Raw genomic sequence first — 21,454 nt, forward strand, 5'->3', positions numbered from 1 at the left:
TATGCAAAACACCCAAAAAGCAGAGCTATTTATGCTGTGATCTGTGACGGGATTTTGGTCCTATGTCAAATCATCTCTGTGGGAGCGTGTAGCACCACAAGGAATGTGCATTTGTAACTGCTTTTGTTCTGCAGCACTTTCAGGGTTAATTCGAATAGCTGAATGAGGTGGCAGTTCATGAGGTGAATGAGGTGACTCTCAGTGTCATGAGAGACTTGCAGGAGTTAAATACGTAGCCTTCCAACAAACAACAGAGTTACATAGTACACTAGTTTACAGGCATTTATCCACTTTGCAACAGTGGTGATGACAATGGCATGAGCAAGTTCTTGCTCTTATCCTACTACTATCTGAGCTGAGCTGCATCCATCCATCCCTTATGTAGCTCCCTGTACCAGGGGAACTGGTCTCCTTTCAGTTCAGTGGGATACAACGCAGAGGATTCCTCCACATAAGATGAAATGAACATATCCCACCTTTGACTCACTCTCTGAGCTGTATCATGAAGGAGTAAATATGTATGGGAAGAGAAAGAGTGAGACATGGATCTGGTTCTATTCGGTTATTCAGTGAAACACCCAAAGACATATGTCAAAGTCCCAACATTCTTTCTTAAATAGTTTTTAAGTCACTAATTCCACAAGGGCTTCACTGTGTTGTTTTTCTTGGCAGGATCAAGCAAAGACCAACTGGTAGCTTGAGAGCATGGGATCCTGAAACAGGTAACTGCATGTCATTAGTGCTGTTAATATCCAGGCAGATTTTGAACATACTAGCTGCTCTTCCTTACTTTGATGTGGTGTATTTCAGCTTACCTCACCAGATGTGATTTTAACAACAACTCAAGACCATTTTGTGACTGGACCCAGCCTTGCAATCCCAACCAGGGATTGTGGATACGAACCAAGCATGATACTCCGACTGATGGAACGGGTCCTGATGGAGACTATCCTGACGGAAGTAAGTGCTCAGATATGGCATTGTTGATTTCCTTATGACTATCTTTATTCTTCTTTCTTTGAAAAAGAGATTCATGAAACCCCTTGCAATATGCCAGTTTTGTTTCATGCTAACACCTGTCTTTGACTTTTCACTGTCAGTTACAAGTAAATTAAACTGAGTTGGAAAACTTTATCAGTGCATGAAAGTAGAAGTAACCTAGTTATGTCATGGTTAAGGCCTCACAGAAAATGCAGTGATGTGCAACAGATTCAAGAGAGGGCTTGTGCCCAAATTACACTGATACCAGTTAATGGCAATAAATTTAATGATGGCTGTACTTAATGATGGCACTAGATGATGTTCACTCTAGTAAAATGTTAAAAGATCAAGTCTGAAATCAAAGAATATCTTTAAAAAGCTTGTCCTTAGCTACACGTGACTGAAAAACCGGGGTCTAACATGGTTGTATGGTTAAACAAGTGTTTTTTATTGCTCCATCTTTATCTGTTTGAACCGCTAGTTTTGTACCAGCAGAACCATTTATGGGTGATCAGTCTGCAGTCATATTGCTTTCTGTAATTATCCCAAGACTGAAAGCTCAACTGCTGTCAGGCTCAGTAAGTGGATCAGAACAGAGTTACAATTTTTGCTAAATTATTTTCTGCACTTTCAGTATTCTGATACTGAACAATTAAAATTGCCTGTTGAAAGAAGAAATTAAATAATTTTAATTTGGATTTACACAATAATGTTTTGGTTTTTGATTCAGTACAGACCATATACCTTTAAATGTGACTTATATTTTCTCACCAACTAAAGCATGAATGTTAGATGCTATGTGTGGAACCATACTTTCCCATACAGAAACGGTTAATCATTCCTTTCTGATTCCTTTCCATAGTCAGATGGGAGAGTTGATTTCAGCCATGCTGGGGAATGTAGCTTTGATCTTAGCCCAAGGGAAGCAAAAATTTCAGGCCTAGTAAAGCAAAACATGATCTCATATTGAAGCAATTCAGACTAAAGTATTTCAAATCCTAAAAGAAATACTGTGAGTTTCTGATTTTTGAAAGTTTGCTTCCTTTTCATAATGTAAAACCTAAATATGTTGATGGAAATATCTGCATTAATTACTATCCCTTCCATTTCGAGATAAAAAGAAATGCTGACAGGTTGGAATCTTCCCTGTGCTTGGGCTTTGCTCTCGAGACCAAAATCTTTAGAAAAAAATACATCCCACAGGAGAAGGTGTATAGCAGATTGTATTATTTTCCTTAGAGGAAAGAGGAAACTGAACATGGACCAGTAAGGCACTGTATCTGGAGGCGCTGTCTTGTGAAAGAGGCCTACATCTTTATTTGTGATCCCAAAATAATGGTTCATGTGAGATGGGATATATTTGCTTTGCTCTGCAGCTCACATTCTGATTTGGCTAACTACATGGTGCTAACCATTGCAATGTAAATTCCAAGCGCTCTCAACTTTGCATTACTAAAGATGCCCTTTATTTCTTTCAGAGTTGGGTTGTACTTCAGTTTTAAATGACATCTGACAATCTACAAAGTTTCAACCATATCTGGTTTTGGTTTTGTTTTTTTTTGTTTGTTTTCTTTTTTAATATGCAGAAGGCTATTTCATCTACCAAGAAGCAAGTAATCTGATCCCATTTGACACTAACAGACTTGAGAGCCCACATATTATAGTGTCTGAAAAAATATGCATAGATTTCTGGTACTATATGTTTGGGTCAGAAGAAATGAATGAGCTGAGAGTGCTTATCCAAGACAGCATGGGCGAGTCTGCAGTGTGGAGTCGGAAAGGAAGCCAGAATTCCTTGTGGAACTATGGTGCCATCACTCATAGTTTTCTAACAGAGAGAAAGATAAAGGTAATACATCTTCAGAATAAATTTATTTGTGCAGTATCAGCATTTATTCTCCCTTTGCAGGCTGTAAAAAGTTGAACATGTAAAGCAGAAAAATATAATCTCAAGATTTGCTCAGTCTATATTTTGTAAATATAATGACCTCATGCACTATGCTGATGAACTATGAGAAGAAACAAACAACCCCCTGAATTTTACTGGTGCTGTTAGGGGATAAAAATATATTTAGTTTTCCTCTTTTTCCTTCCTTCTCTTCTTCACAAAGGAAGTCAATGGCTTTAGGTGCCTTAATTAAATTCAGCTTTGTCTGCTCTGGGTTAGGGTTTGAATTGTGAGATGCTGCTTATATTGGACTTCTCTATAGAATCCAGACAACTGATTTATCAGTCAGCAGAAGATAGGGCAATGTTTCCTGAAGTCCTTACCTTATTACAGAATATATATTCTAGGCTTCTGAGGGAAGCTAGGAAAATTGTTGTAGCCTCAGTTTTACTTAGCGCCTTTAGAGATAGACCAGAAAGAATATTTGAAAACATGCTAAGGGAAATGGTCTGCCATTTGCCTAAAGAAATGCAGTGATTCACTTTTCTTCCTGTCTAGGTAATTTTTGAGGCTGTCCGAGGACTGACAGAGTATGGGGATACGGCACTGGACAATGTGAGAGTAAGGGATGGATCCTGTGGTAAGTCTGTTTTTGCACCTTAGAGTATACTTCTTCATCTCTGTTCAAGCTGTTGATCATTATTCAGTTCCATGTAGAAACTCCTCATGACCTTGAACCACAAAAGAGAGAAGGCAAAAACTTTACAGCTCACTTCACTTCAATGCTCTCTCTTTTGCTGTGGTTCTTCCTAAATCTTTCCACACCACCTCAAATGTTGAGAATAATCTATCCCATTCTCTGAAAACATAACTGTTTTCACAAGGTCCAGCAAACTTTACCTTAAATCTGAAGTGCAACTCTAAACCCACCCAAAGGTATACATACTGGTCTTGGGTTCCAGATTAAAGTGCTCTAATTGGCATATTGCAGCAAATCTCAGTTCATACAAGCTCAGCAAATACAAAGTGCTGCAATAAAAAGAAGTAATGGTGAGTTATTAAAGCTGAGTTGCACCACCACATCTGGCTATAAACCAACAACGTGAATTTGAGCCTTGACCCTGTAACAAATCAGCTAAGACTGGCACAAGCTGTGGATGACTAGAATCTGGAAGTGAAATACATTTTTATCCCATCTTTACTGACAAGCATGCAATACTTACAGAATGTGAATTGAACAATAAACTTGCTGAAACCACATAGAAGGTGTTGTTAGGTCTTATTAGACCTCAGTCTTTGTGAAATACTACTCATATAATGACAATAAAATGTTTCAAATTTATGCTAGCCAAGACAAGGACTTCTATTCAGGTCCATGCTCTTTGAACACAAAATTTTCTTTTAAATTCTGTGAAAAATACTTTGGGTCTTTTCTTTTTGAGGGCTAGTGAGAGCCAGTCCTTCATTTTTCCAGGTGTATTTGCACCAGGTGTATTTCCAGGTGTACGATTCAGCCACTGGATGGTGCACTAACATAACTCCAAAAGTGCTTCTCCCTCTGTTATACTATATAGCTACTAGTGTGATGAAAGTTGAGTTATTAGGTCCAGAAAAGTCAAAGTCCTCCCAACATTTTTGTTTCTACAAGAATGTTTGGTTGAATAGGTATTTTAATCAACTTATAAAATACTAAATGTATGTCTATTTGTCACATGAAGAAATAGCTTCCAAGGCAAGTTTGTGATGAGTTTTTTCAGTATACACTAGACTTCAAGTTACGTGAAGTCTATTGGTTTCTTCTATATTATAAATAGTAAGTATTTTGCAAAACCCCCACATCCAGCTCAGTTTGAATTGCATAGTTAGCACAAAAGCAGTATGGTCATGGTATGTAGTTACTGAATCGTTATTCAAAAATCTCTAACTTGTTCTTGTATAACTTCTTTTCTGTATTACAGTTTAATTCCTATAAATACTGTCATTAGCAATGTCAGTGATACGGAAGAACAACTGCCTTACTTGTGGATTCATTTGAATGGTTATACACCTATAGTGCATCTATAAGTAGGTTCGAAAGCATTACCTTCCATGAATCAATTCATCACTTGGTCATCTCCTTGTGCAATGACTGTTATCACACCCTCAGTGCACAGTGGAGGGCTCATTAGGATGCAGTAGAAGAGTACCTGAATGAGGAGAGCATTCTTTGTTTTGCAAAGGGGCAGGAGTGAATGCATGCATGCTCTGAGGTTAGTCTGTTGTACTTCCAGAGATTCAGATCCAACACTCATTGGCATGTCACCAGGTTAATGAACATGACATGGGAATACTCACCCTGATGTTTCTAGACCACACATACAAGTACACCAAAAGGATCACTTATTTTAGAAGACATCTTTCTGATGGGTAAATATAGGTTGAGGAGATGCAAATGCTTATTAGCAAGCAGAAGCAGTTGGGAGGGAAGACTCTGCAGCATGACTGTTTGTTGTGTCTGTCAGTAGAAAGCTCTTACAGCTGTCACATTCCCAAGACATAAATATAATTTTAAAGGAACAACAGAACTCTCGGATTAGAAACTGCCAGTGCCCTGAGAATTATTTTTTTTTTTGCTATACAGCATCTGTTGACAGGCTGCTGACTTGCAGACCAACCTGAGAATCAGACAAGCTTTTCTAAGCACTCAAAAGACCTATGTATCCTCATTTTTAAATATAGGCAGTCCCACTTCTAACTTTGTGCTGGTGAAGAATAAGAAGAAATTAATGTATGTTGGTGTGTAAGTAGTGTTCGCCCTATAATGTCACAACTCACTGTATTTCTTTTCTATTAACAGAAGCTGTCGCTACCCCTGTACCACCAACAACTGCACCAACAGAATCTACACCATCTTCAGTGACAGGTAATTTTAGACAATCATATGCTAGCCAATGGGTTGTAGAAGGACACCTAAAGCTTTTACTCTCTGTGCTACTTATTTGCTTCTGTTGATTTCTTTGGGTATATCTGTTATGGCCATATAAATCTGCCTTTTCTGTTTCAGTTTTTCCATATGTAATCTATAAAATGGGGATGATTGTGCTTTCCTACTGCACAGCAAGGTGGCTTTTCTGGATGTATCCATGTGTTAATGAGAACATACTCCTTTTTCCTGTCTCCAGAAGCAATTTGCAGTATACATGGGGATCCTCACTATGACACATTTGACAAGCAGCTTCATGACTTTATGGGCACCTGCACTTACACCCTCTCCAAGCTGTGCGAGAGCAACAGTTCGCTGCCCTATTTCAACATAGAAGCAGCCAATGAGCACAGGGGAGGCAACACTCGCGTGTCTTACATCCAATACGTGGATGTTGATGTGTATGGCTACAGGATTAATCTGGGTAAAAACAGAGTTGTTAAGGTAAGGTTAGAGCCCACTATCTATCATTAGTAGTTCATAGCCTGAAAGAAGAATGACTACAAATTTTATCACACACGCAGTAATACTTAGAAGGCAATCAGATATTTAGGAGTAGGAGTAGTGTGGAGTTCTTAAGATTGGAATTTCAGATCTGAAATCATAGGCTACAGTTTTGTGCTTTGTAGCTACAAGTTGGGATTAGAACTGACACCCCAGAAGGTGTTGGTGGGCTAGCCTATCTTTCTAGCTTGCCCTGCATGCTCAAGCTGGGTCTGAATCAGGGAATAAAAAGGCCCTGCATTAACCCAGTCTACGCTGGTAGTTATTTCCTGATTCTGAGTGGTATCCTGTAAAACTTCATGCTTATCCCTGATTTCTAGTTATTAGACATCACTGCTAACTTCCCTTGACACCTGGCACTTGCTATAAGCATGACCAGATGAGAGTCCTAGAGTGACAATCTGATGACTCTCCTCACACTCACCCATTGTGTCACTTTGCCAGTTATTGTATTTTAAGGCTTCTTTATGGCACCTTTCCATAAAGGGACAATAGACATGTTTGATTCAAACCCCAAATAAATGAGTAGGTCACCTTACTTTGCTACCAACCTTCTTTTAAGAAAATAGTATAGTGATTTAAGTAATAGGAGACAAGGTTTAAAATGTACATTGAGACCTTTCATATTTGATCTTAGAAACATAGTAAACTCATATATCCACATTTGTCTATGGCTTCTCTTTTATAGCTTTTATAGCTTTCATAACTTGTATAGCTTTTATAACTTGTATATCTTTTATAACTTGTATAGCTTTTATAATTTGTATAGCTTTTGTAACTTGTATAGCTTTTAGAACTTTTATAGCTTTTATAGCTTTCCCTTCTATTTACATTTTTTATTATGTATGTGTTTATTTTTTTATATATATGTTTCTAAGTAAACCAGACTTTCTTACATATGTAATAAGAACAAATATTCAAAGTAGATACTAATTTTAGTAAATTTTAAAGGATTTGAAGTTTTTTTGTTTGGGTGCTTACTTTTTATCGTCTGGTGTTTCAAACATGACATTTGAAAGAGAAAAAAAAACACCCCAAACAAAACAAAAAGAAGCTTTCTCAAGATTTGACCTATCCTGAAAATTTTATGAGAATTGATTGTAGCTACATCTTTTTTAATCTTATCTAAAATAAAAGACTACTGCTGAGAGATCATGCCAAGTCTTGGATTTCTGCCAGTTGGGTCTGGTTCACCAAGCTCACTTTGACTGCACTTGGAAACTATGTAGCTATGTTATTACGGCCTCCAGGTCTTAGACTATGCCCACATATACTACATTCATGGTAAATAATACTTAACCCAATATGAATTCTTACTGCTCACTGTGTAAGTCCTATGCTCAGGAAAGGGGTGTGATCTAAGAGGGTCATGATTAAAAATACTTCTTTTGACGTTATTATAATGACTATCCTTCTCTGTGCCTGCAGGTTAATGCAGTCAGCCAGGTGCTCCCTCTGACCTTGGTGCAGGGTGTCAGTATTTCCCTCAGTGGGCAGTATGTGGTGGTTACTACTGACTTTGGGCTGAATGTCAGGTTTGATGGAAATCACAGAGCACAAATCACTATTCCCAGTACCTATATGTCTAAAGTTTGTGGAATATGTGGAAATTATAATGGGCACAAGGCAGATGACTTCCTTAACCCAGATGGAGAGATGGAAACAAACTCAGCCAGCCTTGGCAACAGTTGGCAAGTTTACAATGATTCCAGGTAAGACTACAAATGCCATGCTGGGCCTTAGCTGTTGGTTATGCAATGATAAGTATTTTCAGCAAATGTTGTACGTGTACCAAAAATGTCAGGCACATGGGACAAAATATATTCTTGTTAGTGTGCTTACTTTTATCTGTCTGGGTAAAGTTTCATAACAAATGTAACTGTGCCTAAAAAGAGAAAGTGTGAATAAAACACTGCAGATACCACTAAGATTTCTGTATTGTTATAGTATATTAATGCTAATACTTGAAGATCTATTTGAACTCTTCTGAAGATACTTCACTATTTATTTTATAATTTCACAGTATATTATTTAATGATAGTAGAGGTTTAACTTTGAATGCTTTGACTTTTTTTTTGCCCTTCCTCTAGGTATTTTCCATGTAGAAAGCTTGACTTAAAAGAAAGCCAAAATAAATATTTGGATTTCTTCTAGGCCTCTCAAAGGTTATAAGGTTGAAATCATATTAAAATCTGAATATCTATCCCAAGTGTTTGAAATGTAGAGCTTTAAAATACGCCATGCCTATCCTGGGTCAACCCTGTAGTTTTGTTAGATCTGAGTTGAAAACCATCTTAGGCGCTAGTCCATCCCAATTTCATTGGTGAATTTTTCTACATGCTTTTTTTTTTTTTTTCTTTCCACATAAGGTGCTTGCCAGATGATGGTCATACTCCAAGTTGCACTGCTGATGAAGAACATGTCATCCAAAGCAATGAATATTGTGGTCTGATCACAGATCCCAGTGGTCCATTCCAGAATTGCCACTCAGTAATTGATCCACAGAGTTATTCTAAAGCCTGCCAGTATGATCTCTGTGAACTTCATTTGAACAATGCAGCCCTCTGCCAAAACCTGCAGGCTTATGCAGACATGTGCCAATCTGCAGGAGTCCAGCTGACACCGTGGAGAAATGCAACCTTCTGCCGTATGTATCAAAATTTACTGGAAATCACCACTTGTCAGGAGGCTGTAATTAGGACTTCCTGAATAACTTCTGTATTTCTTGTACAGAACAGTACAAAACATTGTTTTGAATTCATATGCCATTGTGAATCTTGGCTGTTCATGCTAAAGATTTCAGGGTTGCATACAGTCCTCAGTTTGATTCTCTCAGGAAAGGTCTAGTGAAAATAGTTAAGCTGCTTCGGACGAAAGGAGAAAATACTGTCTAGTCCATCTTAAAATAGAATTGGAGGCTTTTGCTTTGAAATCCTCTAGTGTCTCTAATATTTGTTCAGGGGTATTAAGTATGTCAGGGACATATGACTTAGAGGGATTTTTACCTTCTGAAGAAGCTATGCCTAAACTTAAATGTCTTTGAGAGAAAAAAAAAAAAAAAAGTCTCTGCACATGCTTAGTAGATGTCTAAGAGTTTTATGCACCCTTCCTGCTGAGAGTCGGAGCTGCCTTCTCCTGTACTCCCAGCCTCTCTACTTCAGAGTGATCAGACACCCAGTTAACAGAAGGGAAGCTGTGTCTTCTCCTCTTGCAGCAACCGCAGCAAAAACACATCAAGGTGGGTAACTTACATGAACATAGAAATTATATGAGCCTGAGCAGATATGAGGTAGAGCCGTAGATGGGGATAAGGAATCCAGGCAGTCTGGGACAGTGAGAAAGGAGCTCTAACTAGGAGCTGGAGAGGACTAATGAATAGGCTAAGAGAAAGACCCTGGATTTAGTGGAAGCAAGTAGGAGCTAGAAAAGAAAATGAGAATTTGCTTAGAAGTCTAGAGAAGAGAGGAAGAATAGGTTGAAACTGGCTAGGCAGAGAGCCAAGGACCCGGAAGCACAGACTAGATAGCTGGTCCAGGAGTCAGAGCTTGTTGGTCTTGCAAGAATAATAAAATCAGAGTTGATGGGAGGAATAACTCTGAGATCAGACAGAGAGACTATCTTAATCTCATAGTTTGTATCAGTGCAAATAGAGCAGGATGAAGGAGGAGCACATCTGACGAACTTAGCAGGAGAACTGGGATGAAGGGAGAAGGACAGTATTGGAAACACTATCAGTGGCACAAACTCCCATATGTATAAGAGAGAAGGGGTTGCTGGCCATTCATCCCTGTGGATGGCATCAGTGTGTTCTGTACAGGCATAGTGATTCATGGTTTCAGATGGGAGAGGAAGCAACACAGGTAGGCAGCCTGGAATTAAAGGCCAGTACTGAAGCAAGAAGCCTGTGCAATGGAGATTGTTAACCACAATAATGGAAGTGGAGAATGTAGTTGAGGATGTAGAGGAGACAGAAACAAAATACTTGACAAAAGATGTCAAGTACTGAAGTAATAGAAGTCTAAGCTGGAGATTAAATAGGAATAATGACCTTTCTTCTGTGAATGTTTGTAAACATTACATCAAAAACATTTCTCAAGCTTTCAGGCACCTATTATAGAAAAAAAAGGAGAAAACCCCCCAGACAACAAATAAACAAAGCATTTTGTCTTTGGAATAGAATTTAAATATTGCCTGAAAGTCCTGGACAGATCTGCTTCCACCAGAAACAATGCAAATGGTGATCCAGTGCTCTATGTGCCTTTTGCACTGAAGGAGATGAGGAGACTGGAGACTTGACTGTAAACACTTGAATGACTAAGTCCTGATTTCTTTCTGGCTTTTGTTTCACATTTGACTGCAGTCTGTAGGTGGAGCATTTTCTCTGCTGGGGGCATTACGGAAGTTTTCTCTCACATATATTCTATGGTTTCTGAACAGGAGTGAGCCCTCTCTGTAGCTGTTCTTTCTGCTGAAGTATCTTGTAGGATCTCTCCTCTTACCCTTATGCCTATTTCAATTAATGGACCTGGATATGTTTTTGTCCTCTACCAATGTCACCAGCTTGTTTCCAATAAATCACCTGGGTCAAATTTAGTACGTGGGAGGATGAGCGGAGAAATGTACAATAAAATTCTGTAATCTCTGTCTTCTTAGGAAAGCAGACTAAAAACAGAGTGAGAAAATCTGTGATTATAAACTGAATGGCATCACGTAAACACATGGAACCTGAAAAGATTGTTCAGGAAACTTCAGTTCTGACATCTTCTCACCTGAAAATCTCAGTATTTAAAAACTCTAAATAACTTGGGTATCTACATGTCGTGCATGTAATGATATGTAAAAATAGAATAGAGGACTTCTACATCCTGATTATTTAACAAATAATGAAGACTTTGGTGAAGTAAAAGAATATTAATTAAGAAGCTATAAGATAATTAGAATTAAATATCAGGAATATTACCTAAATATGGCACATCCTTGACAATGTTCAAGGCCAGGCTGGATGGAATCTTGGATGACATGGTTTAGTGCAAGGTGTTTCTGCCCATAGCAGAGGGGATGGAACTAGATGATCTTAAGGTCCTTTCCAACCCTAACTATTCTATGATTCTATGATTTTATGATTCTATGACTAGGACAAATAACTAACATGACATGGATATCCTTAGCCCAATGCAAGAATTCAAACCAATCAACTTCAGCAGCAAGAGGTCTCCTAGGAAATTCCCTCCATGAGTGAAACTTTCAATAACCCAAACCTAAAAAGAAGGGTGGTAAGACAGCAAAGGCATGCATCAAACTGCCTCAGAACTCCAAGATACACCCAAATATTTCAAATGGGATACGTATTCAAATATGCATGATAATAAAAAAAAAAACAGTCCTTCAGTACTTAAAATAGATTAATAGAAAGGTTTTTCTTTTATTACACAGCATTAGCCTGTCCAGTCAACAGTCACTACGAGCCATGTGCTGCAGCCTGCCCTGCCACCTGTGTGGACCCAATAGCACCATACAGCTGCAACCTGCCGTGCCTGGAGGGCTGTGTGTGCGACAGCGGGTACCTGCTCTACAATGACCAGTGCGTGGCCAGCCAGCAGTGTGGGTGCTGGCACAACGGGCAGCACTACCCCGTGGGCTCTGAGTTCTGGACAGACAACACCTGCTCGTCAAAGTGCACGTGTCCCGCGCGGGGAAGCAAAGTCCAGTGCTTTAACGCCTCATGCCCTGCGGGCCAGTTCTGTGGGGTGCAGGATGGGAGACCTGAGTGCCTCGAGCAATCCTACGGCGTCTGCCATGTCCATGGTGACCCTCACTACAACACCTTTGACAAGGTGACGCACAACTTCATGGGCAACTGCACCTACACCCTGGCCAAAGTGTGCTCCAACACCACCTCCCTGCCCTACTTCAACGTTGAGGCCAAGAACGAGCATCGTGGGAACACCAGAGTGTCCTATGTGCGCGAAGTCCTGGTTGAGGTGTACGGAGAGCGCATTGCCATTGTCAAGAAGGAGAAGAGCCAAGTGCTGGTAGGTAGTGGGGCCGGCATGAGCATGGCACAGCTGCAAGGCAGCAAGGCAGGGCTGGCTTTTCTTGGCAGGGCATGGCATGGTGTGTACCAGACACCTTCATTGTGCCAGGTGTGGGCGGGTTCCCCTGAAGCCACTGGGTTGCTTTCTTTTACTTTTCTGGAGGGGTTGAGGAGGAAGAGGCAAATGGGGAATGTGGCCGACGGTGAAGAGCGGCCCCTGCAGGGAGCAGAGCACAGCCACGGCTCTGCAAGCCAGAGGGGCAACTGGGTTGTGAGGGCATCGCGGGCTCCGGTTTGCTGCGCCTGGGCTGGGAGCAGATTTCCTCGGGGCAGGAGAGCCAGGAATGCCAGGGACAAGTGCAGGGCCCAGGCCCATTGCCGTGTGTCTGCCCTAGGTGAACAATGTGCGCCAGACCTTGCCGGTGAGTGCAGCGGGAGGTGCCATCACGGTGAGCAGGAGTGGCCGCTACATTGTCCTGGAGACAGACTTCGACCTCAGAGTGTCCTACGACACTGACCACTCGGTGGAGGTGAAGGTGCCCACCACCTACTTCAACCTGACCTGTGGCATGTGTGGGAACTTCAACAACCGTAGGGAGGACGATTACATGATGCCCAACGGGCAGCAAGCCGCAGACTCCAATGAGCTGGGGGAGAGCTGGCAGGTCCCAGAGAGTGACTCACCTTGCGGTGTCCCCGACCCCTCCCCACCCTGCAGTGCAGAAGAGGAGAAGCTCTACGGATCGGACCAGTTCTGTGGCATGCTGACCGCCAGTCCTGGCTCTTTTGAGAAGTGCCACGCTGTGATCAACCCGCAGAGCTACTTTGAGACCTGCTTCTATGACCTGTGTGCCCTGAATGGTGGCCAGGAGGTGCTGTGTGCTGCTCTGGAGGCCTACGCTGACGCCTGCCAAGCAGCCGGTGTGACTCTTCTTCCCTGGCGGAATGCGACCTTCTGCCGTGAGTTTCTGTAGAGATCTGAATCTTTGGATAATTCCTTTGTTGTCTGAACAGGTTGATTGTAGCCATTACCTGACAAAGCTAAGAGATCTTATGTTCTTCACATAACATTCAAAATATTTAGAAATAAAATTTTGTAAATGTCACCTCATTATTGTTTTCTGCCAGACAGAAGTTAATTTTGTTCATTATCTGAAGAATCTATCTTAAAGCAGTAACAGTAGGTCCTGATAATACGAAATCCCATCTGAGTTTTAGAAGATGTTTTGCCTTTAATATGTTGGTTCATTTCCAGACTTTGTCCAATGACTTTAACAATCTCTGTGCTTCTAGAAATGTACCAGATAAAAGTAGCTAGCTTAGAGAGGCATAGTTTTTACTTGGATTTGGAGATGCTTAGCATCTAGTATATATGTGTTAAGCATTCAAGCTTATTTCTTGTAGAATGTTTTTTTCTTTTTTTTGCTTTCTGCTATAATAACAGGAAAGGAATTTCAGCTTCAAAAAATCCAGCATTGTCACTTGCTCAAAATAATCAGTCTTGAGTCATGGTTTATGTGAGTTGTGATTGTCAATTCAATGCTTGTTACTGTTTTTCAGCTGTTGCATGCCCTCCCAATAGTCATTACAATCCATGCACCAGTGCTTGTCCAGCAACCTGCATTGACCCTCTTGCATCAAAGAACTGCAGCCGACCTTGTCTAGAAGGATGTGAATGCAGCAATGGTTTTGTCATCAGTGGTGGAGAGTGTGTATCCATGAGCAACTGTGGATGCCTTCAGAATGGCAGATATTATGAGGTTTGTTCTGGCACATAGTTCAGGGGCTTATTTCACAGATCAACTTTACCATTAACTCTTTTAATTTATTTTTGTTTTGTTGCCTCTAACAGAAAGGAGAAGCCTTTTGGCAAACAGACTGTGCAGGCCAATGTATATGCGCTGGAAATGGCACTGTAGTTTGCAATTCAGACGCTTGTGAAGTAAACGAAGTTTGCAAGGTGCAGAATGGACTCCTGGGATGTTATCCATTGAATCCCAGCACCTGCCACATATTTGGGGATCCACATTATATAACCTTTGATGGGAGACTCTATCATTTCCAAGGAGACTGCAATTATACTGTCATTGAGACATGCACAAATTCTTCTGAAAGGTTTTCAGTGACAACCAGAAATGAACATAGAGGAAACCCGAACTGGACTGCCTTGAACTCAGTTGCTGTCACACTGAAAAATCTTCATATTGTTTTGCAGAAAAATAAAGAAACCTATGTAAGTGTTCTACTTTAAGCATAAACAATCCATCACATCTATTCACTTTACATTTCTGTCTAAAAGAAATGAATCAGGCTTCTCTGCTTTATTCAGCTCCAAGACTGCACATGCTAAAAGTCACAGAAATGGGTTGGGTTTTGTTTTGGAGGGGGAGTGGGGGTTGTTTGGATTTTTTTTTCTTCCCCAGAAAGGCAGGAATCAGCGTAGCTTCCTTCTGTCAATTCAAATCTTTTTTAAGGTTGTGGGAAAGTATCAACTTCATCCATAGCCTCATCTAAAACAGAAAGCTTTTGCTGAACTAAATCTCAGTCTGAATTTTGTAGATCTCGTCTTTAAAATATAAATAGTATTTTTGCTATACACTGTCAGGATCATACTTACCAGAACTTTAAACTAGGTATTCCAAGTATTGCTATGTGTGTAGTTGTGACAGCACGGAGTTCAACTTGTGCTAAATAGCACTGTTCAAGATGTGGGATAAGTATACACCCCGTAATCCTCTGTTAAGCTTCAAACTTCTGTGTCTACATTGTTCATTAGCATAAGGCTGACTTGGTGAAGAAAGATATAGTTCTGGCAGTATAGACCTCCCCTTTGTTACTAGGAGCTTTATTGACTTACCTGGTTGTGTGGGTTTTGTTTTCTTTAGGTGAATGGAGTTCGGGTTTATCTTCCTGTGGATTTGAATCATGGAGCCAGAGTAGCTATAAAAGGACATTATGTGGTCATTGATACCTCTGTAGGGATACAGGTTAAGTTTGATGGTGACCAGGAGCTTTTCATTCTGGCTGACGAAAGCCTCAAAGGACAGCTGTGTGGTCTGTGTGGGACATTCAATGACAACCAACTGGATGATTTTCTAAGACCAGATAAAGTCATAGAACAGGATCCAAATAAATTTGGTGACAGCTGGTTAGTGAAGGATGACAACAGGACGTAAGTATCTGATATTTTAGGAAACAGCAAAATGCCTGAAACATAAACTCATCTAGTTATAGGATTAACATACATGACTTACATTCCATAGTAGCCCCTCTTTGATGTTACTTGTTTGCTAGTGTTTTTACTTTTTAATAACTCCACTTTTTGGTAGAAAAGAATTGAAACTTTAAAACCACCCTTGAGAGGTTTTCCATGTGAACTTTGTAGATTATATTTGAAACTGGACTCTTTTTTTTCATATAACTTGTTTTTTTTTTTCTTATTTCTCCATTCTAAAATATCTTCTTTATATTATCTTACTATAAGAAGTCTAAATATATCTCTCAGATTCAGCTCCTAAGATAGCTCCACATTTATTAACATAGCCATCGGATATTTATCTGTCTATTAATGCTTTCACCTACAAATTACTGCTCTTATTATATGCAATAGTGAATTGAAATTATCTTGCTTGGTTTAGATAGCTGATTTGTTGGTTCCTTCTCGATTTCATTCTATGGATAGACAGTCATACATCAACAATTCACATTTATACTCTTAATGGGTAAATGCAAGTTGAATTGTGATATTTCTCACTTTGGGGTTTGACACACTAAAGATGACTATACACAGCAAATCTACAAAATTTGGCCTAGGCTTCTGTTACTGTTGAGGTATGCTTTGCAGGATAGAACAAAATATAAAGATGTATTATATAACCAAACTGCTGCTTATTTTTGATGCAGGTGTAGTCCAGTTGCAGTTGTACCGCCTACTTGTGACACAGCAAAAGAGAAAGAATATGAAGAACTCTGCAAAACTATTTTGAAAAATAGTGGGCCTTTTCAGGTCTGCCATTGGTACATTCCCCCACAGCTGTACTTTGAGAGCTGTGTCTATGACATGTGTGCTACAGAGGGGAATTCTGATCAGTTTTGCCAGATTTTAGAGGCATATGCTGCTGCTTGTGAACTTAGAGGTGTAAATCTGGGTGAATGGAAGAAAGATACCATCTGTGGTAAGTCATTAGGTCATTTAGCAAACAGCCATCCAATTAAATCTTCATGCTACAAATATATATTTGAATGACTGAGAGGTTGAGCAGAATTTCAGAAAAGGAGATTAAAAGAAATACAGGAAGCTTTCAAGTGCTTAGCATGTCCTGAAATTTGGTTTATAATCTAAGCTTCTAATGGTCTTGCATTATTCACTTTAGAAGGTGATGTTTGAGCACTTTTAACCTAAGACTGTTTTCAGAATTGAGTCATGAAATACAACATACATTGTAAATCAACATCTCAGTCAGGGACAATTGAGCACTGTCTGACAAATCACTTCTTTGGCTTTAATAAAATAGTTTATCTTTTTTGAGAAGTGTTAATTATGTGACTTACATAACCTGTCTACAGACCTAGGTTTCAGGAAGCATGTAAGATGAATTCAGAAATATATAAACCAGGGCTTTAAAATGAATAAAGGGAAATTGTGTACCTTGCGGTCCATTCAGCCTTCCAGTTGTAACACTATTAGGCCCTTACCTAGATAGACTAGTTAACATAGAATTAAGGCTAGAGACAAGAAATTAATAGAATAATAGAATAATTTGGGTTGGGAGGGACCTGTAAAGGTCATTTAGTCCAAACCGCTGCAAGGAGAAGGGCCATCTCAAACTAGATCAGGTTGTTCAGAGCCCTGTAACCTTGAATCCTTTCCAAGGATAGGACATCTACCGTTTCTCTGGGCTACCTGTTCCAGTGTTGCACCACCCTCATTGTAAAAAAAAATTTTCCATATACCCTTAAATTTCTTCTTCTAGAACTGCCAAAGGTGATTACCAAAGCCAGCAGAAATAGCAGCATAAGTATGAGGCTATGACATTAAAATGCATTACATAACCTTTTTCCAATTCTGAGACAGTATTTCTCACCCGAGTTCATCAGTAGTAGAAACATTCTCGTTACGATGTCTAGATTTCTGCCTAAGCAGGACTTTGAGAGCCAGATGAATACTACTATGTCAAATAAGACAGCTTTGAGCAATTTGCAGTGACCAAGAATTATGACTGTGGCACAGTGTAAAAATGTAGGATATTAGTGTATTATGATGATAACTGAGGAAGTGACTCATAAAATAACACACAATCTCAGTCACTTAAAATTTCATATTTTATAGCAAATTTGTCAATATCGGTCACTTCTTCTCATTCCATTACGATGTCTTCAAATTTTTCATGAACATGGGTGCAGAAGACCTAGAAGGGCAATGTCAGAACAGAGAGAAGATTCCAAACCTTATTGTGAAAACTCTGTTTTTCTAGCTGCACCAACAGCCTGCAATATGTCCTGCACATTTGATGTCGACTTCTGTGAGTGGGAACAGGCTACCAGTGACAACTTTGACTGGACAAGGCACAAGGGGCCAACACCCACACCAAATACTGGCCCTTCCCATGACCACACAACTGGAGGTAGGAACAGCAGACAGTATGTGGATGTGTTTCTCTTGAAAGGGGGCAAGGAGCCTCTTTTAATGGCAAATCCAGGCCACGTGTTTCTTAGGCTCAATCCAGAACCTTCTGCAGCAGTAAGGATCTGTTGTGGGGTGGATGAACATTGCAGGACATTGAGCATGTGACCTGTTAGCATCACTTCCTGTAAAGAAGCTTCAGCAAAGGTGTACCCAGGCTGACACTGGATCACTGTGGCACTTGGTCTTCCTTTAGAAGGCTTTCCTTTGCCTGAGTAGGAGACCAGTGTAATCTGGTGGAAATCCATTTGAGGACTGAGAGATTAGTGCAGAAGCCGGGTGAAGAAAAGTTATACTGTACACAATGTGTAAATGAAGTCAATTTATCTTGTGTTAGCCCATTAATGTAAAAAATTGACACTCTGCTGTTTCCAGAGGGCTACTATATCTACCTGCAAGGAAGTAAACAAGAACCGGGTGAGGTAGCACAATTGGTCAGTCCAGTGTGCAGTTCAGAAGGACCACACTGCTTCCGCTTCTGGTATCACATGTACGGAGAGGCTGAAGCAATGGCTCTGCGGGTGTATGTAGTTAACAATGAAACATCAACACTGGAATGGAAAGAGGCTGGAAACAAAGGGGACAGATGGAAGGTGTTTGGGAAGGGCAGGCCAGGTGCTTGCAAGATAACCGCATTATTGACACTCACTAGGTCTACCTCTGTCTCACCACAGGTCCTCTTCCTTCTACAACATCGACCCCATTGCCAGGCACCACAACACAGACAACACAAGGAACACAACCACCACCACCACCACCTGGTACGACTTCAGCTACTGCTATTATTGTTAGTGTTTTGAGTCATCTTGGAAACCCATAGTGGATGCAATTTGCATTTTCATTGGATGGTTCGTGTTTGCTTTCTATCACTTCCCTGCCATATTGAGACACACAGTGAGTGATATTCCTTTTCGGGCGCTTGGGTGGGGCACCTGTGCTTCTGGCATTTAGTTATTTGAGGAGATTTGAACCAGATGACTGGAAAAACTACTTCATTCTTAACACAGATTTCTGGTAACAGGTCCCTTGGTAAAAGCGCTATACCAGTCATGGGGCTGATGTTCTTTGGTGAAGGTGGGCTTAGGAGAAGAGGCAACAGGAGGTGCTTAACTGAACTCTCGTCTTTCCACTGCCAGGGACCTGTGTGGTAGAAGGAGACCCTCACTACCACACGTTTGACAATCAGCTGCACCACTTCATGGGCACCTGCACTTACACCCTCTCTAAGCTGTGCGAGAGCAACAGTTCTCTGCCCTACTTCAACGTGGAAGCAGCCAACGAGCACAGGGGAGACAACATTCGCGTGTCCTACGTCCAATATGTGGATGTCGATGTGGCTGGCCAGCGGATAAGGCTGGGGAAGGGTGGTTCGGTGACGGTAAGCACAAGGAAGAGAGGCGCTGTGCTGTGTGAGAGGAGAGGACTGTGTCGAATGGGTCGCTCCAACCCTGTCTTGTTTTCTGTCCTTCCAGGTCAATGGAGTGGCAGAGGTCCTGCCTTGCACCCCATCCGCAGGTGTGCAGGTCTCGTCCAGCGGGTTCTACACTGTGGTCACAACAGACTTTGGCTTGAAAGTGAAGTTTGATGGGAGCCATCGGGTGGAGGTGACGCTTCCGAGCACCTTTGGGCAGAAGGTGTGTGGCATGTGTGGCAACTTCAACGGGATGGCATCAGATGACTTCCTGAACCCGGAAGGGGTGCTGGAGCCAGACTCCACCAGCCTGGGCAACAGCTGGCAGGTGTCCAACGACAGCAGGTATGTGTTGTCCCTCAGCAGGTCTGGGGACGTGTCGGGCAAGGGTATGTTGAGACACGAGGAGAAGCCCACAGGTGACTCAGGGGCCCTGCTTCCTGTCTTTCCACAGCTGCTCAGCCGGACCACTCCCCACCCCAGCCTGCAGTGAGACAGACAAGCAAGTCATAGCCAGCAGCCACTTCTGTGGGCTCCTCACCGACACCGGCGGCCCGTTCCAGATGTGCCACGCTGTGCTGAGCCCCAGCAGTTACTTTGACACCTGCTCTTATGACCTGTGCGAGCTGGAGCTGGACCACGAAGCCCTGTGCAAGAGCTTGCAGTCCTACGCGGATGCCTGCCAGTCGCTTGGTGTCAAGATACCTGTGTGGAGGAACGCAACCTTCTGCCGTAAGTCCACACACGGTACCACAGACTGTTACTCTCAGTAAAACATAGAATTGGAATGAAAGAGTGGGGTGGGGAATAATAAATGTTTTTGTTACGTGCCTTGCGGATTTACAGGTAGTTGTCAGAATCAGGGGCACCGTTTTCTGCTTCGTTTGCTCAGGTATGATTTAGAATACCCGTGGAGCCAAGCAGATCACAGAGAAAATAATGCAGACGGTTAATTTTCCAAAGGGGAGAATACAGCACAGAGACATCATCTAATGGCCATATGTTCTGTCTCGGCAGCTGTCACCTGTCCAGCCAACAGTCACTACGAGCCGTGTGCTGCAGCCTGCCCTGCCACCTGTGTTGATCCCATGGCTCCTGCTAGCTGCAGCCTGCCGTGTGTGGAGGGCTGTGTGTGCGACAGCGGGTACCTGCTCTACAATGACCAGTGCGTGGCCAGCCAGCAGTGTGGGTGCTGGCACAACGGGCAGCACTACCCCGTGGGCTCTGAGTTCTGGACAGACAACACCTGCTCGTCAAAGTGCACGTGTCCCGCGCGGGGAAGCAAAGTCCAGTGCTTTAACGCCTCATGCCCTGCGGGCCAGTTCTGTGGGGTGCAGGATGGGAGACCTGAGTGCCTCGAGCAATCCTACGGCATCTGCCATGTCCACGGTGACCCTCACTACAACACCTTTGACAAGGTGACGCACAACTTCATGGGCAACTGCACCTACACCCTGGCCAAAGTGTGCTCCAACACCACCTCCCTGCCCTACTTCAACGTTGAGGCCAAGAACGAGCATCGTGGGAACACCAGAGTGTCCTATGTGCGCGAAGTCCTGGTTGAGGTGTACGGAGAGCGCATTGCCATTGTCAAGAAGGAGAAGAGCCAAGTGCTGGTAGGCAGTGGGGCCGGCATGAGCATGGCACAGCTGCAAGGCAGCAAGGCAGGGCTGGCTTTTCTTGGCAGGGCATGGCATGGTGTGTACCAGACACCTTCATTGTGCCAGGTGTGGGCGGGTTCCCCTGAAGCCACTGGGTTGCTTTCTTTTACTTTTCTGGAGGGGTTGAGGAGGAAGAGGCAAATGGGGAATGTGGCCGACGGTGAAGAGCGGCCCCTGCAGGGAGCAGAGCACAGCCACGGCTCTGCAAGCCAGAGGGGCAACTGGGTTGTGAGGGCATCGCGGGCTCCGGTTTGCTGCGCCTGGGCTGGGAGCAGATTTCCTCGGGGCAGGAGAGCCAGGAATGCCAGGGACAAGTGCAGGGCCCAGGCC

General features: G+C 42.1%; 1 protein-coding gene across 1 annotated transcript in view; it reads left to right on the forward strand.

Moving 5' to 3' along the window:
• The first annotated feature begins 620 nt into the window (after positions 1 to 620).
• The window catches only part of LOC133269056 (IgGFc-binding protein-like), a 59,333-nt gene continuing 38,499 nt past the window's right edge, over positions 621 to 21,454 (forward strand). Inside the window, exons 1-21 of the mRNA XM_061453068.1 lie at positions 621 to 722; positions 811 to 960; positions 2,568 to 2,830; positions 3,428 to 3,509; positions 5,706 to 5,771; positions 6,031 to 6,275; positions 7,764 to 8,047; positions 8,705 to 8,982; positions 11,769 to 12,367; positions 12,765 to 13,329; positions 13,930 to 14,129; positions 14,222 to 14,602; positions 15,255 to 15,541; positions 16,273 to 16,544; positions 17,844 to 17,993; positions 18,428 to 18,647; positions 18,727 to 18,813; positions 19,169 to 19,430; positions 19,525 to 19,808; positions 19,918 to 20,195; positions 20,481 to 21,079. Coding sequence (XP_061309052.1) covers positions 2,681 to 2,830; positions 3,428 to 3,509; positions 5,706 to 5,771; positions 6,031 to 6,275; positions 7,764 to 8,047; positions 8,705 to 8,982; positions 11,769 to 12,367; positions 12,765 to 13,329; positions 13,930 to 14,129; positions 14,222 to 14,602; positions 15,255 to 15,541; positions 16,273 to 16,544; positions 17,844 to 17,993; positions 18,428 to 18,647; positions 18,727 to 18,813; positions 19,169 to 19,430; positions 19,525 to 19,808; positions 19,918 to 20,195; positions 20,481 to 21,079 — 5,289 coding nt within the window. The 5' untranslated portion in view covers positions 621 to 722; positions 811 to 960; positions 2,568 to 2,680. The remainder of the gene's footprint in view (positions 723 to 810; positions 961 to 2,567; positions 2,831 to 3,427; positions 3,510 to 5,705; positions 5,772 to 6,030; positions 6,276 to 7,763; positions 8,048 to 8,704; positions 8,983 to 11,768; positions 12,368 to 12,764; positions 13,330 to 13,929; positions 14,130 to 14,221; positions 14,603 to 15,254; positions 15,542 to 16,272; positions 16,545 to 17,843; positions 17,994 to 18,427; positions 18,648 to 18,726; positions 18,814 to 19,168; positions 19,431 to 19,524; positions 19,809 to 19,917; positions 20,196 to 20,480; positions 21,080 to 21,454) is intronic.

The sequence above is a fragment of the Pezoporus flaviventris genome, unplaced genomic scaffold (assembly GCF_033815535.1).
Source record: "Pezoporus flaviventris isolate CSIRO_AGI_PZ_B2104156 unplaced genomic scaffold, CSIRO_AGI_Pfla_v1 ptg000013l, whole genome shotgun sequence".
In the NCBI taxonomy this organism is placed as follows: domain Eukaryota; kingdom Metazoa; phylum Chordata; class Aves; order Psittaciformes; family Psittacidae; genus Pezoporus; species Pezoporus flaviventris.